The 18,332-nt window shown below is 34.7% G+C and overlaps 1 protein-coding gene across 9 annotated transcripts in view; it reads right to left on the bottom strand.

The window, feature by feature from the left end:
• LOC307009860 (inverted formin-2) overlaps positions 1-16,470 on the bottom strand; it is a 44,268-nt gene extending 27,798 nt beyond the window's left edge. For 4 of the 9 annotated variants that reach the window (XM_079634037.1, XM_079634034.1, XM_079634036.1 and 1 more), the window contains exons 1-2: positions 16,299-16,428; positions 1,912-2,373 (exon numbers count right to left, since the gene is read on the bottom strand). In XM_079634037.1, the coding sequence (XP_079490163.1) occupies positions 1,912-2,326 (415 nt within the window). In that variant the 5' untranslated portion in view covers positions 2,327-2,373; positions 16,299-16,428. Of the gene's footprint in view, positions 1-1,911; positions 2,374-16,298 lie in introns of all 9 variants that reach the window. The other 5 variants (XR_013800119.1, XM_079634035.1, XM_079634040.1 and 2 more) reach the window with 3 other exon arrangements.
• Between the last annotated feature and the right edge of the window lie 1,862 nt (positions 16,471-18,332).

The raw sequence follows: 18,332 nt of genomic DNA on the forward strand, positions 1-18,332 counted from the left end.
CTAATAAATATCGGTTCCATATATCGGTTATCAGGCAAATAAACATGCAAATAATTGGTACCAGTCATAAAAAAAATCAATATCGGTTGATCTCTAATAATTCTAATAATCGGTTGATTTCTAATTTTTTGTTCATGTTAAAGGGATAGTTCACCCAAAAATTTGCCCATGATTTACTCACTAAGTCTTCCTAGGTGTACGTGAAATTCTTCTTTCAGAGGAATACATTAAGAGTTTTATTTGGATGATTTGATGGATAGATGCACTTTTATCATGGATAGATGCACTTTTATGATGAATAAATGCACTTTTATGATGGATAGATGCACTTTTATGATGATAGATGCACTTTTATGATGAATAGATGCACTTTTATGATGAATAGATGCACTTTTATGATGAATAGATGCACTTTTATCATGGATAGATGCACTTTTATGATGAATAAATGCACTTTTATGATGGATAGATGCACTTTTATGATGATAGATGCACTTTTATGATGAATAGATGCACTTTTATGATGAATAGATGCACTTTTATGATGAATAGATGCACTTTTATCATGGATAGATGCACTTTTATCATGAATAGATGCACTTTTATCATGGATAGATGCACTTTTACGATGGATAGATGCACTTTTATCATGAATAGATGCACTTTTATCATGGATAGATGCACTTTTACGATGAATAGATGCACTTTTATCATGGATAGATGCACTTTTATGATGGATAGATGCACTTTTATGATGGATAGATGCACTTTTATCATGGATAGATGCACTTTTACGATGGATAGATGCACTTTTATGATGGACAGATGCACTTTTATGATGGATAGATGCACTTTTATGATGGATAGATGCACTTTTATCATGGATAGATGCACTTTTATCATGATAGATGCACTTTTATGATGGATAGATGCACTTTTATGATGGATAGATGCACTTTTATCATGGATAGATGCACTTTTACGATGAATAGATGCACTTTTATCATGGATAGATGCACTTTTACGATGGATAGATGCACTTTTATGATGGATAGATGCACTTTTATGATGGATAGATGCACTTTTACGATGGATAGATGCACTTTTATCATGGATAGATGCACTTTTATCATGGATAGATGCACTTTTACGATGGATAGATGCACTTTTATGATGGACAGATGCACTTTTATGATGGATAGATGCACTTTTACGATGGATAGATGCACTTTTATGATGGATAGATTCACTTTTATGATGGATAGATGCACTTTTATGATGGATAGATTCACTTTTATGATGGATAGATGCACTTTTACGATGGATAGATGCACTTTTATGATGGATAGATGCACTTTTACGATGGATAGATGCACTTTTATCATGAATAGATGCACTTTTACGATGGATAGACGCACTTTTATGATGGATAGATGCACTTTTATCAAGGATAGATGCACTTTTACGATGGATAGATGCACTTTTATCATGGATAGATGCACTTTTATGATGGATAGATGCACTTTTATCATGGATAGATGCACTTTTATCATGGATAGATGCCCTTTTATCATGGATAGATGCACTTTTATCATGGATAGATGCACTTTTATCATGGATAGATGCACTTTTATGATGGATAGATGCACTTTTATGATGGATAGATGCACTTTTATGATGGATAGATGCACTTTTATGATGGACAGATACACTTTTATGATTGTATTCGTCTGAAAGAAGAATGTCATATCAGGATGACGTGAGGGTAGAGTAAATCATGGGCTAATTTAAATTTTTGGGTAAACTATCCCTTTAACTAAGATACTTCACTAATGAACCTTATTGTAAAGTGTTACCGAAATTCCTGAATGAAGGGTTTCTAAGGTTAAGACAGTGAGTGGCTCTATATACCCTGAGACAGCTTGCGCACATATCCCTCATTATCCATGATGAAGTGAATCCCAGCGGACGAGTTCATGACGGCCCTCACACAGCTAACACACGTGAGCTGCAGAAGAGCGTCTGCGATCCGAGAGCATCCGCGACCCGACAGCCGGTCCAGCGCCTCCAGAAGCAGGTCCAGGCCCGACAGCTCCAGGAACTGACCCATCCAGGCCTGGTCACTCTTCTCCAGACGCTTCTTCAGGCCGGTGTAGTTGACCACGCTGGGCACCTGCAGGAGACGAATGCACAGCTCGGCCTCAGCGTTCTCCAGGTTAGCCTCCTGAGAGCCGTCCGAGTCCTGAGACGAGCCCAGTCGACCCCTCACAGCCAACCACTTCTTCTGCACGCCGTCAGACTTCCCGCCGTCAGACTTCCCAGACATGATGATGATGAAGATGATGATGAAGATGATGAAGAGAGAGGACGCTGCTGAGGAGACAAAAAAACAGAAACAATTAGACAGACAATAACAAGAATACTTTCATCTGGATGCACACAGAAACTCAAAGCTCTTACCACCAAAATAAAAGATTATGACGAAAATATTGTATAGTATTGTATAGCACAAAGTACATATAAATAATAATAATACATTTTATTAAAAGATTACATTTATTTATTTATTATTAAGTAAGGTGATGAGCAACAGAATGTGCATAATGTATGCATTAAAATGTCTTGGTAAAAATATCTTGCTTTTGTGATATTCCTTATACTAATAATAATTGATTAAAACATTCATAATAATAATAATAAATTAAAACATTACATTAACAATAATAATAATAATAAAATGTATTAAAACATTACATTTATTTATTATTGTTATTAAATAAGGTGCTGAGCAACATGTAACTGTTATCTACTGTAACTAATAATTATCTAAATGAATCGACATTGAATCAAGATGTCAAGCAATAATAAATACAGTTACCTGCCAGTAATTGTAACCATCCAGCTAAACACTGTAACATGTTGTCAGTAAACTTAATAAAAATAAGTTACCAAATGTTTTGACAATCACAACTTATTGTGATGCAAGGTTTTTGTTTTCATCCTCTGTGTTGTTGTCTGAGGATGCAGTCGTCATGGTAACTCTACTCTATCAACTGCCACTCAGAGTTCAGAAAACTCATTATAAAACATTAAAGTCATTTACATAAAAATTATATTACACGTAAACGGAAATGGTTATATGTATGTAAAAAATGGAATATATACAAATAATTTAATATTTATGTGACCCAACTATAGGGCGGTCAAAACATGAATAATGTAATTTTTTATAAATTATTATTATTATTATTATAAGGAATATCCTATCATTTTTTTCATCCATTTTAATGTACATAATATGCAAGTTCTGTTGCTCAGCACCTTATTTAATAATAATAGAAAATTCATCTGTTTTAATTAAATAGGCTAATTTTTGCTGATTTGTGTTGAAACATAAAACACAGAATCCAGAAAAACACAGAATTTGGGATTGTTTATATTTATTCTCAAGGTCAAACAAACATGTGCAATGCATTTTCTTCCCCATTAAAGAAATTAATATTGTGATGATTTTATAAACAGCCTAATCTATGCTAGAAAGGAGTCATTACTCTACATCTGGTGCTGGTCGAACATATTAAGCAACTTCTAGTAAGCATCAAGACACATGATAAATAAAGATGCTCGTTTATAGAGGACACGTTGCGGCTCCTCTCTTCCCAGTCTGTCAGTAACGCTCTGTTTACTTCCTGTCTCTATGAAGCTCCTCCTCCTGAAAAGCACACTGTGCTCTGATTGGTCGGCTGGATCAGTGTGTTGTGATTGGTCGAGCGCTTCGAGTGTGTTTGGGAAATGTCCCGCCCCTTACCATAACCACCAGTTTAACACACTACTAACTAACTCAACCAGGCCCCGCCCCTTTATTCTGCGCATTAATTATTTAAATGAGGAATATTGTGACGTGTTCGTTCCCGGAAGAAACTCGAGACAAAATGGAGGCGTTTCAGGAGTTCAGAAACACTGACACTGATGTAGAGAAGAACTGGAGCTTTTTAATGATCAAACTGCAACATTACACAATAAAGAGAGATGAATATAATATCTTTAAGAAATAATTCACACTCATATTGAGCAAGACATCAAAACTAGACTTAAAGACGCAGGAAGGTCGGAGTCTCTACCAGAAATGCACATATTTAGAGGAAATTAAAGCAGGAAGAAAGAATAAAAGTATACATCTCAACATGTTCTAGAATGCAGTGCGACGGATGATCAGTTCAGACTCGCACAACATCTTTCTTCACGCAGGTTTAGACCAGTTTCTGATTAATGATCATTGCACTGACTCACTGTTTCTTCAGTATTTACAGTGTAACGCTGAACATTAAAGCCTCGCCTTAACGTATAATTATAATGCCAGTTGAAGCATATATTAAATATATGTGGTGAAAGCTGGACTGAGACTGGCCCAGACTGGCCCACTACATATCCACCAGACACCACCCATCTTTGCACGTCCGTGAATATGTTTTTGTTCAACTCCAATTCCTTAAAACCACTAAAGCCATGTAATGAGCGAGTAGGAACGAGTGAGAGTTAACAGATGATATAAGTACAAAATTGTCATTTATTAAAGGGCACCTATTATGACATTTAAAATGTTCCTAATGTTGTTGTGGGAGTCCCCAACAACAGTTTTACGTGCATGCAATGACAAAAAACACTTTTGTTGTCGTATAATATGCATTTATTTTTACCTGATTTGCTCACCGACTCCCAAATGATTCGTTCAACGACTCGTTTTTCCAAACCCCTCCTCTGCGCGACGCTAATCTGCGATTGGTCAGATGACCCAGCAGTGTTTACAGAGATAATACTTATTGTTTAACACGGAGTACAATGATGCTTTTATCAATTAAATTGTGTTATCATAATGATTATAGTCCACTGCTTTATAGTTTGTAGTAAAAAACTAAAAATAAGATAAAGCATGTATGTTATGTTAGCGAGCATAGCCCAGAGTTCATATTGTAAAAGCACAATCAGTCTTTGTTTGCGTTAGCCCGATACATAAACATAACGTTTTTACAGAAATAAAATGCAGTTACGTTACTACGAGGTATTACTCTATTCTTTAAGACAACTCCGAAAACAACGACAAACACTTCACGTATCTCAATACAATTGTCAATGAAGACCTAGAAGCTAAACGGTGCTTACACAACAAACAAAATAATTATTAAGCATGCTACATAAAACGTAAAAGCAACAATTATTAATAACACTTACAGTGATACGGAGGAGGAAGCTGATGCAAATACACTTGGAACTGAACCTTCCTTCAATATCAGCCGGCTCGCGAATCCAAGTTTGATTGCATTTAAAAAGCAATCGTCTTCAAAATGGCGCGAGCAAAGCACAAGGCTCGGACTATACTTCTGTGGTATAGTGAATTGTAGCCACTTAGTCTTCAAATGCTCCTCCTCGGGCAGATGAAAAAAGTTGAGTTTGAGTCGCACTTCAGAACACAGCGTCTCGTCGCCATGATGTTTCCCTGCTGGCCTTGGAGCGCAATAAGTGGGCGTATCATATTCAAATAACTTGACAAGTTGACGTCATCTAGTCAAAGAAAAAGCTTCGGTCTTCTAACGATTCATAAAAATGACTCAGAGTCGACTCTCACTTTTGAAAGACAATAACTTTATATACGGTGCACTTTCATATTTCAAACTTTGCAGGATGTTTTTGTTCACTTAGATCTATGTTACACACTACATGAAAGGTAAATTTCAAAATTCCATAATAGGTGCCCTTTAATACAATTGAACTATACTCCACAGTGATGCATCCAAAAACAAGCTATAAGCTGCATTGGCATAGCAATAGCAGTGTTTCCCACAGGATCTTTGGTAAAGCTGTGGGTCGGTGGCATGTATATCATGTATATCATCACAACATATATTTTGACACATTTTACAGCGCCCTGGATCTATTTTTTACGCTATTTCTCTGCACATTCCTTGCGTTTTTTTCTCCATCTCTCTGACTATTTTGAAAGATACACACTGACACAGACCCAAAGGGGGAGGTGTTTAAAGATGTGATTGGCCCAGCCCAGTGTCAATCAAGAAAAGAACCAATAAAAAAACTAACGCTGCCTTTTTTTGACCAATGCATTACACCGGCACTAACCCAGCGACGCCAATTAAGCAAAACAAAACAAATGGGCCGCCGATGACGATGTACGAGTTTTATCGGCTATTAAAGGTTGGGTAGGTCAGAATTGTCTAAAAAAAACTTTTATTCAAATTAGTTTAAACTGTCTTTATATATCAATACATAATTAAAATGCAAGTATTCTGAAATAGAGAGTATAAAAAACTGAGTGACTCTAGTGTATTTAATCTTCAATAAACACAGCTCATTAATTCCATTCACTCCCACCTAAAAACGGGTGCGCGACTGCGCGCACGTGGGCGGAGCCAGTAATAGCGGCGGTAGTCATGGCGACGGAGAGTGACAGTCGCGCAAGCCAATCACTTGTTTCGTCCCGGTAGGAATTAATGAGCTGTGTTTATTGAAGATTAAATACACTATAGTCACTCAATTTTTATACTCTCTTTTTCAAAGTACTTACATTTTAATTATGTATTGGTATATAAAGACAGTTTAAGCCAATTTGAAAAAAAGTTATTTAGACAATTCTTACCTACCCCACCTTTAAGTAAAAAAATATATATATTATATGAGATGCATCGGCCCAAAAATCATGTAGACCCACCGGGAATGTCCCAGTAGTCCCGATGGCCAGTACATGCCGGGTGAAATCTGAAAACACACCCATAAACTGAACAGCGCAGGAATCTCTCAGAACGACACTGAGATATTTCAATCATCTCGCAGACTGACGTCGATGGGGAAGGTCAGACTGCTATAGAGTCATGTACACTGACAATTATATGAATAATAGCCTAAGTTATGACAATATATGCTTTACATTGCTTAACTTATTTTGATAAGTTAAAGCAATCTCAACCTTTTTATACGTTTGTTTAATTTTTAAAACCAAAGACCTTTTAACCAATCAGATCAACGTGTGATCGTCAACGAGTGAGTGGAGGCGGGCACTTTATTTGTGACAAATAAAACACATTTAAATTGAGCAACTTTATACAGTTCAAAAGTTTGTGGTCAGGAGGAGAAAAGCAAGGACACATTAAATTGATCAAAAGTGACAGTATAATGTTACAAAAGATTCTATTTCAAATAAATGCGGTTCTTTTTAGAACGTTCTATTCATCAAAGAATCCTGAAAAATACAAATGTATCAGTTTCCACAAAAATATGAACTGTTTTCAACACAAAAATGTGTCTTGAGCATCAGATCATCATATTATCCTGATTTCTGAAGGATCATGTGACACTGAAGACTGGAGTAATGATGATAAACTCAGCTTTGGTCACAGGAATAAATTATAGTTTACTTTTTTGTTTATTATTCACATAGAAAACAGATTATTTACATTATAATAATATGTGACCCTGGACCACAGCACCAGTCTGGAGCCGCACGGGTATATCTGTGGCAATAGCAACTATACACTGTATGGGTCAAAATTATCAATTTTTCTTTTATGCCAAAAATCATGAGGATATTAAGATCATATTCCATGAAGATATTTAGTAAATGTCCTACCGTAAATATATAAAACATGTATTTTTGTGAGTGAATGCTGCACAATCGTGAACATAAATGCACAACTTTAAAGGAGATTTTCTCAATGTTTAGACAACTTCATTTTCCAAATCAGCGGCTTAAAAGAGAAAAGCAAGAGTATTTCAGAATGATCCTTGACTTCTTAAAGGGATACTTCACCGCCGTAAAGATGAATGTGTATTTAAAATGGGTCATTTATGTAGTAGAAATGTGAAATTATTTTTGAATTTGGAGCCTTCTAGACTGAGAAAAGCCAGAAAATGTATTTGTGGCTCATGTGGATGAAAGACAACAACTCCCAGAATGCACTTGCTTCGCTGCCCTACGAGGCCACTCCCAAGCCACGCCTCCCGGTAACAGCGCAGTTAAACAACAAGGCTAGGCTACTAGTGAGTCTGCCCGGGATTTCGAGACCATTTTATGGTTCATCATGTTTACTGCGGCGAGCGGGACGAGGCTGACGGCCGCGGGAGAACGGCGCGAGACTGACGGCCGCGGGAGAACGGCACGAGGCCGGTGGCGGGATTACTGATGAGCGGCGCCTGTGAGACGCACCGGTCTCGTATCTCTCACGGAGGAGCGGGAATATTCTTAGCAATGTTAAAACGCACATTAACCCATCACTTGTTTAGCGTTCATGTAAACACTACATTCAGATTCACCGATCGGGATGAGTTCAGTTAGATTGAAACAAAAGGTGTGTGTGTGAACAATGAATGGCGGCTGCAGAACGCAAAAGCCGAATCCCGGACATTTTGGACGATCTCGAAATCCCGGGCAGACTCACGAAAACTCACTAGTAGCCTATAGCCTTGTTGTGTAACTGCGCTGTAACCGGAAGGCGTGGCTTGGGCGTGGCCTCGTAGGGCAGTGAAGCAAGTGCATTCTGGGAGTTGTTGTCTTTCATCCACATGAGCCACAAATACATTTTCTGGCTTTTCTCAGTCTAGAAGGCTCCAAATTCAAAAATAATTTCACATTTCTACTACATAAATGACCCATTTTAAATGCACATTCATCTTTACAGCGGTGAAGTATCCCTTTAAGAAGTCAAGGATCCATTTTGGACGATCTCGACGGCCGGACATGTCCGAGAAAAAGAGGATGGTCACCGCTACTACTCCGCTTTCTCCACAGAACAAGAGCCCGTTAGCTTAGCTTCCAAATAAAAGATGGCCGACACTGTTTGTACATTCTGTGAGTGAGATCCCCCCCCCCCTCTATGGGCGGGCTGAGAACATGCGGATCTAGCGCCTCCTACTGGCTGTAGTCTCTCGCCTCTGGCCAAAAAAATCCTCCGATGACGTAAAATTATGATTTTTGCTTCATCTGAGGATTTTTTACAGACAAAAAATACATAAATGTCTCGTCTCAGTGGGACATGAGGGAGGGAAGCACGGTCATTTGAAAATACTACAGGTTTTCTACTGATACAAAGCTTAATGCTAAATCCTGAAGCATCCCTTTAACATAAACACATGCAGGATGATGAAGTCTATTGTACATCCAGCCATATGCATCTAAACTGCTGATTCAACACGATCTTTACTTCAGGCTCTATATCTGATTATCTCACACAAACCAGCGCAGGAATCCGTCCCATCAGCCCCTGCGGGACACACGCCAGGGATCCACGGTGGACAAAAGAGCGTTTATGCCACAACCGAGCCAAACAAAAGCGCCAGACCTTCTTTGGCACTGGAATCATTTTTTCCTTTTTCTAGCTCAGTTTGTTTTGGCCGAGAGAAAGGACGACGTTCAGCTTCCAAGCGGTTTCAGACTGAGACGTGTTTAGCTTGGGAACATTCCAGACATTCCCGCTATGTGGATTTAAAGTGAAAGTGAAGAATGAACACTGAGAAATGTTACAACGTGAAGTCACGAGACTCAATATTCTTCATATTCTGTTCACAGCAGAGACAGAAATCATCTTTAAATAGATTTTTACCTTTTATGAGCATTTTTTATCTTAATGAAGCCATTTTTGTCTAACCTAATTACATGTATGCATCATCTTTTGTGTCAAATTCTTATATTTTATCAAATTCAATTAGAATAGGGCTGTTACCAATCAAATCAGTAACTAAATTAATCTAAAGAGGAAACACAGAAGCTGCATCTGAAGTTTAGATGTATTTACACACACACACACACACACACACACACACACACGCACGTACACAACCTGCAGTTACACATGCAGAAATAATGCAAACATAAACCGTTAAATATTGATATTTGAAAGGATTTGAAAATATGAAAACACTGTAAAAAGTGATAATTTGCCTTAACTTAAAAAAAGTGAGGAAACACGTTGCCTTAAAACGATTAAGTAAATAAACCATGCGTAATTAATTAAAAAAATTAAGTTATGTGAACTTGACAATTCCACAACTTAATTTTTTCAATTATGCATTAAGTATATTTACTTAATTTTAAGGCAACATGTTTCACTTTTTGCAGTGTAATGTAAACATAAAACGTTGAATATTGAAAGGATTTGAAATATGAAAAGACACTATAAATGTGAAATTAAGTCACTGTTAATGAGTCATTGAGATAAAAACGGATTCATTTAAATGGCTGATTCTTAATGAGTGAGTCATTGAATCATTCCTTCAACCATTTCCGTTGGCGAAATAGAGCAAAAACAGCCAATACTGTCTAAAATGTAAGTCTATAACTTAATAATAACTTCTTAGTTATTGAACTGTTCACATTTGAGACCATGTGACCAGTCTGGAGCCGCACGGGTATATCTGTGGCAACTATACACTGTATGGGTCAAAATTATCCATTTTTCTTTTATGCCAAAAATCATGAGGATATTAAGATCATGTTCCATGAAGATATTTAGTAAATGTCCTACCGTAAATATATAAAACATGTATTTTTGTGAGTGAATGCAGCACAATCGTGAACATAAATGCACAACTTTAAAGGAGATTTTCTCAATGTTTACATTTTTTTGCTCCTCAGATTCCAGATTTTCAATAGTTGTGTCTCGACCAAATATTGTCCTATCCTAACAAACCACACATCAATGGAGAGATTATTTATTCAGCTTTCAGATGATGTATACATCTCAATATAAAAAAAAAAATGTACCCATGGTTTTGTGGTCCAGGGTCACATTTGTAATCATGCTGATATTTGGAGAAAAAACTGCACTCTTCGAACTGTGTTATATTGATTAACTATATCAAATGATATAATATAAAAGACACATAGAGGTTTGCCCCTTATCTTGAATATTGACGGCATTATAGATGCATGCATTTTTTTTAAAGTAAAGTAAATCGTGCAGTAAATCACACACTGTACCGGCCGGAGTACATCACGTATGAATGCGTGCGCTCTCCAGGTGTGTTTCTGTGAGAGACATATACCATCAGATCACATTTCTAAAAACAACAATCACAATTTTATTGTAGATATACATCTCACAGAAGCACCTGGAGCTGATAGAGATCTCACACGCAATCTGATCAAACGCCAATCATATGTTCTCTGAGATAAAGCACAAGACATTGCGTAAACTTTCTGAAGAATCTCAGTGTGTGTGTGTGTGTGTGTGTGTGTGTGTGTGTGTGTGTGTGTGTGTGACTGGAATGTACTGCATGCAGGCGCTCTGAAGAAAGACTTCGGCCCTCGGGTCACACTAGTGAGGAAGGAAAGACTTTCACATGAAGGGAAACTCACAGAACAATGAGAAGAAACATGAGCAGATGCCATAAAAGCATCAAATCAGGTCATATTTCTTTCTACCCGACATAAGTAATATTATACGTTACAGGTGGGGTATATTTTTCAGGATGATAAATACACTTATTATTTTAATGATATTTTCCTTTGATAATCATTTTTAAACCTTACAAATTCCATTGCATTGCAATTTTTTTGTGGGTGGAACTAAAGTGTCAAGAAAATAATGCCACAAAAAACACATTTTCCTTTTCATTTTAACTTAAAAAAATTTTTTTTTGCATTGTTGTTGTTTTTATTACGATGTGGATGCTTATTTCCGCCACTGAATAACACACAAAAATGCTTTTTTCTTTCTTTTTTACAAAATTGCGTGTTATAAAGTTAGAATTGTTAGATACAAACTCACAATTGTTGTCTTTTTTCCCTCTAAATTAGACTTTAGTAACAAGATTTAAAATTGCAAGTCAGAAATGTGAGATAAAAACTCAACATTTTAACTTTTAAAACCAAATTTCATTGTTATTTGTTAGGGATGGAATTGTCAAGAAAATAATGTCACAATAAATCACATAATTTTTACATTTTAACTTTTAAAACCCAATTGCATTGCAATTTTTGGGTGGTGGAATTGTCAAGAAAATAATGCCACAAAAACACATTTTCCTAAATAATAATTTTAGCATTTTAACTTTTAAAACCCAATTGCATTGCAATTTTTGGGGGTGGAATTGTCAAGAAAATAATGCAACAAAAAAAACACCCTATATTGTTCGATTTTGAACGTGTTTTGATGAGATTCACCGTATATTTCTGTGAAGAAGAGCAGAAGCTAAAGCGTCTTCTTCTCTGTGCTGAGCTTGAGAATGAGAAAGCTAGAGGCCAGAGACTCTCATGGGCGATGATAACCTACATATGAACAATACATGTTTATATTGAATATTGTGTGAACAGTATTAATATCCAGATGATGTGTGGGTGAAAGAGTTACACAAGAGGAAAAGCAGAGAGCCATATAAGTCCAGAGACTTCACACTCGCTCGCTCCACCGGAACCGATCACGCTTTCTCCTCTCCTTACATGACACAATCTAATGGGAACAACAGCAGCCGTTTCCTGTCAGATGCAAATGAGCCATTTAATGAGCACACTTACATAAAACATCGTGATAATGATGACAGCCAGAGAGCAAAGCAATGCAGTTTGGGTTTGGATGACTGAATTATTCAACCTCAATAAACTAAACGCTCACTTTATCATTATCCATCATCGACCGGGAGAATTACACATCATTCAGAACAATAACACCGCGATGCATCGCCTCATAAACTACAGTATAATATATGCACATAATATTTGCCTTTTGCAGACACTTGAAATCAATAGTTACGCTCAGAAAGTATTCAAGAGGGTTCCATATGCAATATTTATTTCATATGCAAAAGATGTTCGCTCTTCAAACATAGTGTTACAATTATTATAGGGCTAAAATCAGGATAGAAAATTATTCTATAATATAGCCATTTATTTCAAAATTGTAAAAAAATTATGTAAAAATCATATTAGCATTCTAAGTGCGCCTCAGGTAAGCCCCGCCCCCCTTACGATAATATCGTGTATCGCCGATCTCACAGGCTGACGATAGGACGATATGAAAATGGAGCATATCGCCCAACACTACTCAGAACTAGGGCGGTAAACGATTAATCGTGATTAATCGAATCCAAAATAAAAGTTTGTGTTTACATAATATATGTGTGTGTATATATTTAAGTGTTATTTATATATAAAATAGTTCTATTTATATATAATATAAATCATATAAAATATTTATGCAGTATATAAATGCTAATATTTCTCAAATATATGCATGCATGTGTGTGTGTGTGTATTTATATATACAAAATAATTATACACAATACTAGTGCTGCATAACGATTAATCGCAACTAATCGTTTGCAGAATAAAAGTTTTTGCTTACATCATATATGTGTGTGTACTGTGTAGAATAATTATGTATATATAAATACACAAACATGCATGTATAATTTTAAGAAAAAAAATCTATTTATATATTAAGTATTTATAATTATATATAATGTACATTAAATATAAATATATATATATATATATATATATTAGGGCTGTCAAAAGATTAATCGTGATTAATCGCATCCAAAATAAAATTAAAACAATCCAAAATTGTGTTTGCATAATATATGTGTGTGTACTGTGTAGAATTATTATGTATAAATACACACACATTCATGTATATATTTAAGGAATAATTGCATTTATATACTGTATATACATTTATATAATTTATATTATATATAAATATTTTATATATAAATATAACCAATTTTTCTTAAATATATACATGATTGTGTGTGTTTTTATATATATATATAAATAATTATACACAGTACACACACATATATTATGGAAACACAAACTTTTATTTTGGATGCGATTAATCGCGATTAATCTTTTGACAGCCCTAATATATAAACATGTAAATATTTTTTTAATATATACATAATGTGTGTGTATTTATAATACATCATAATTCTACACAGTACACACACATATATGATATAAACACAAACTTTTATTTTGGATTCGATTAATCGCGATTAATCGTTTACAGCCCTACTCAGAACTACAACAAATGACCACAAAATACTACAATTACTGCTTAAAAATAAAGGTTCTTTATGATTCAATGAAGAACTTTTAGCAATGTTTAACAGAAATGTAAATGTTCTTCACACTAAAAGACAAAATTGGTTGTTTTAAGAACTGATCACTCAAAGCTTCTTCGAGGAACCAAAGATGTTTGCATTGTTGTAAAAAAAAAAAAAAAAATCCCCATTTCGAATCTTTTTTTGTTTAAAGGGGTCATGAACTGGCTTTTTAAATTCAGGTCAACTTCGTTCACTTGGTTTTAACATTTAAAAACATCAAAATGAATAAGTAATTTTTGGTTTTGAGCCTAGCTGCTGAAACTGGCTCAGTTTTGATGGGCGTGCCGCATTGAAGACTTGGAAGTTAACGCCCACTGCCATGATTGGATAACAGTTTTGCATATTATAGTGAGTTTCATGTAACGTGCGAGTCGGTGGGCGGGGCTAAACAGGCAGTGTTGAAGTGGGCGTCGATCTTCTTCTGCGGAGGCGGGGTTTGATACCATGTCGTTCGCTGAGCCTGCTGTCAATAAAAGCTTTTATTGGACTAACAGTTCTGAAACTTACAGGATATTATTATAGTATGATGACTTCTTATATTTCAAAAGCTCAAGGAAAATTATATTTCTCAGTTCATCACCCCTTCAAGATTGTAGATTAAAAACGCCTGATTTCGTCCCTCCATCCATGAAGAAACCGGGTTATTAATATTATCCAGAGCAAATCTGATATAATCTACTTCACATTAAGATTTAGTTGTGGGCGGATCCATCCTGACAAACTGATGCTTTTCAATACTGATGGTATATCGAAATATCGATTCAAAGGTATTGACGTTAGTAAGATTTTTTAAATGGAAATTAATACTTTTATTCATCAAGGACACATTAAATAGATCAAAAGTGACAGTAAATTACATTTATAATGTTACAAAAGATAATATATCAAATAAATGCTGTTCTTTTGCACTTTCTGTTCATCAAAGAATCCCGGAAAATAAAATGGATATTTTTCTACAAAAATATTAAACTGTTTTTTTTTTTTCAACAAATAATAATCAAAAATTATTCTTGAGCAGCAAATCATCATATTAAAAATGATTTCTGAAGGATCATGTGACACTGAAGACTGAAGTAATGATGCTGAAAATTCAGCTTTGATCACAGGAATAAATTACACTTTATACTTTATATTCACTCAGAAAACAGAAAAATATAAAATTTTACATTACTAATTTTTTTTTTTTTTTATTACTGTATTTTTGATCAAATAAAAAGTATTGGTGAGCAGAAGAGACTCTTTCAAAAACATTAAAAATCTTACTGACCTCAAACTTTTAAACAATAGCGTACATATAATTACTTTGTCATGTTGTTAGGCTAGTTTTGTCAAAATAAAAATAAAATGTATGACTAATTGGGTCAACAAATCACACAATCTTTCATGGTCATGAAAATGAATTTAGCATATTGATATTAATGCATTCACTTAAAAAATCATGACACTGCTTTCCCCTTCAGGAAAGTGCATGTAAGTTAAAGTGTGTGCTTTTAAAAGTCAAAAGTATCGGTATCAATATCGGCGATACTGTCCCTGTATTTACTTTGTAATCGGATCGATACCAATTTTGCAGTGTCGCAAACCCCCTAATTACGACTTTTCTCCAGTCCAGCAGAAGAAGTGAGAGGAGTGAGGATCCAGAAGCTTCTTCTCCTACACATTTGACTGCTGTTGTCCATCTGATCTTCACACACACACACACACACACACACACACACACCTCTCTCCCACACTGATGCATTACACACCCACACAGTCCAGTCAATCCCAGCTGGGACAAAAACACTCAAGGCTTCAGATGACTGCCACGATGGCAATTATATGAACATCATCTTTACAGAGCAGATACAGTAACTTTTCTTCGATGAAAACAAGCTGTGAGTGATACACACGACACACACACACACGCGTTCATGACATGTTTTCAGCTGTTTGTCTCTCCATATAATCGCAACTGATCTGCTTGTCTCGCGCTCTCATCTTCATAAACATCATAAACATCAACACAAGCCCCCGACAGCGAGTCTTCATCTCCTCAACATGGCGATTCCTCCTCCACAGCGCCATATGCATCATGCACAACCACAGATTTAGGACACTACTACAGTAATACCGCAGATTTATTTAAACGAATTGTGTTTGCATGGTGAAAAGCAATCATAAAGACGTGAAATATTGACTTGTCCTACCTGGTTCCGTGAATGTCCTTTATGGTGTGATGCAGAGGAGAGCTGCTGTGAGGAGGAGACACATGCGGGGGTTTCTCCTGAGAGTTTGAAACATTCCGGGAGGATGAGGGAGAGATTGCTGAACTGACTCACTCATGCTGAGCTGCTGCTGACACATGTGCTGACCACGCCCCCCCGAGACAGACGGGGCGTGGCCTGAGTCGCGCCTCCGCCAATCAAAACACACCGACTGTGTATACTGGAGTACTGCATACTACATACTAGTGTAGTGTATCTGTAGCCTAAGCTGTGGAAGCTTGTTTCCACCACTGAATAAAAGCTTTTTAGCTCACAATTCTGATTTTTTTCTGTCTTTCTCAGAATTGCGAGTTATAAAGTTAGAATTGTTAGATAGAAACTCACAATTGTTGTCTTTTTTTAGAGCTTTTTTTTACTTTAGAGCTCGCAATTGTGTATTATAAAGTCAGAAACTTGCAATTAAGAGAAAATGTCAGGATTGTCGAGACATAAATTCACAATTGTAAGAAAAAAAGTCAGTATTGTGAGATATAAACTTGCAATTGCGGAAAAAGTCAGAATTGCGAAATATAGCTAAACTCGCAATTGTAAGAAAAAAAGTCGGAATTGCGAGAAAAAAACGTGCATATACGGAAAAAAAGTAATAGTTGCGAGATAAAAACTTGCAATTGTGAAAAAAAAGTCAGAGTTCTGAGATAAAAACTTGCAATTGCGGAAAAAGTCAGGATTGCGAGATTAAAAACTCGCAATGGTAAGAAAAAAAGTCAGAATTGCGAGATACAAACTTGCAATTGCAGAAAAAGTAAAAATTGCGAAACATAAACTTCTAAATATGTCAGAATTTCGAGATATAAACTTGCAATTGCGAAAAAAGTCTGTGTTTTTTCCTCAGTACTTTATTTAAACTCACAAATTTGAGAAAAAAAGTCATAATTATCTTTAAATTTTTCTAATTCCGTGGGGAAACAAGCTTCAATATACGGACCACAATTGAAGAAGTACGCAAGAGTAGACCTTTCAAACAACAGTATGATATTAATATTCATCCACTATTTTTATTTCCTCTATTCGTTTTCTAAAACAAGTTTGATTTAATTAAATGTTATTTAAAATTTGTCATGTATATATAAATATATTATATAAAATTATATGACATAAAAATTATATATATAAAAAAAATAAAAAACATTTTTTTTAAACTTATTTGAAAAATGTATGAATATATTACATAAAAAATTATATATATATAAATTATTATTATTGTTATATATATATATATATATATATATATATATAAATATATTATATAAAATTATATGAAATAAAAATTATATATATAAAAAAATTAAAAACATTTTTTTAAACTTATTTGAAAAATGTAAGAATATATTACATTAAAAATTATATATATATATAAATTATATATATATATATATATATAATTAACAATAATAATAATTTATATAAAATTAAAATAGAATATATATTGGTGAATTATGTAAAATTAGATATATTAAAATATATTAAAAAATTATATATATATATATATATATATTATTTATTTTTTATTAGTAAATATATATATATATATATATATGTATATAAACTTTTATAAATAATAATACACTTTTTATTTATTAAATGTATATTACATAAAATATATGAATATGTCAATAAAAAAAATATATAAAAAAAAATATATAATGCAAAATATAATAATATATACATTTAATCAAATGTAAATATTAAAAAAAAGATGTTCTTCTTTTGGTTTTGAGGTGAATTATGAGATGATCATCTGAAGAGTAAATATTTTATCTGATGTCTTACACAACACTCCAGATTCTGCATTGAGTGCTTGTGCTTATGTTATCAGATGCTGAAATATTCCAGACATTCTCTGTGAACGTCATGCATATCTGAGAGTTTCAGTCTGGAGGAGTCTGTGTTTTTCTCCAGATAAACAAACACAAGCTGATGGAACTCAAGCTATGTCAGCTGACACATGCATGACGA

Source organism: Phoxinus phoxinus (assembly GCF_949152265.1).
Source record: "Phoxinus phoxinus genome assembly, chromosome: 13".
Classification (NCBI taxonomy): Eukaryota; Metazoa; Chordata; class Actinopteri; order Cypriniformes; family Leuciscidae; genus Phoxinus; species Phoxinus phoxinus.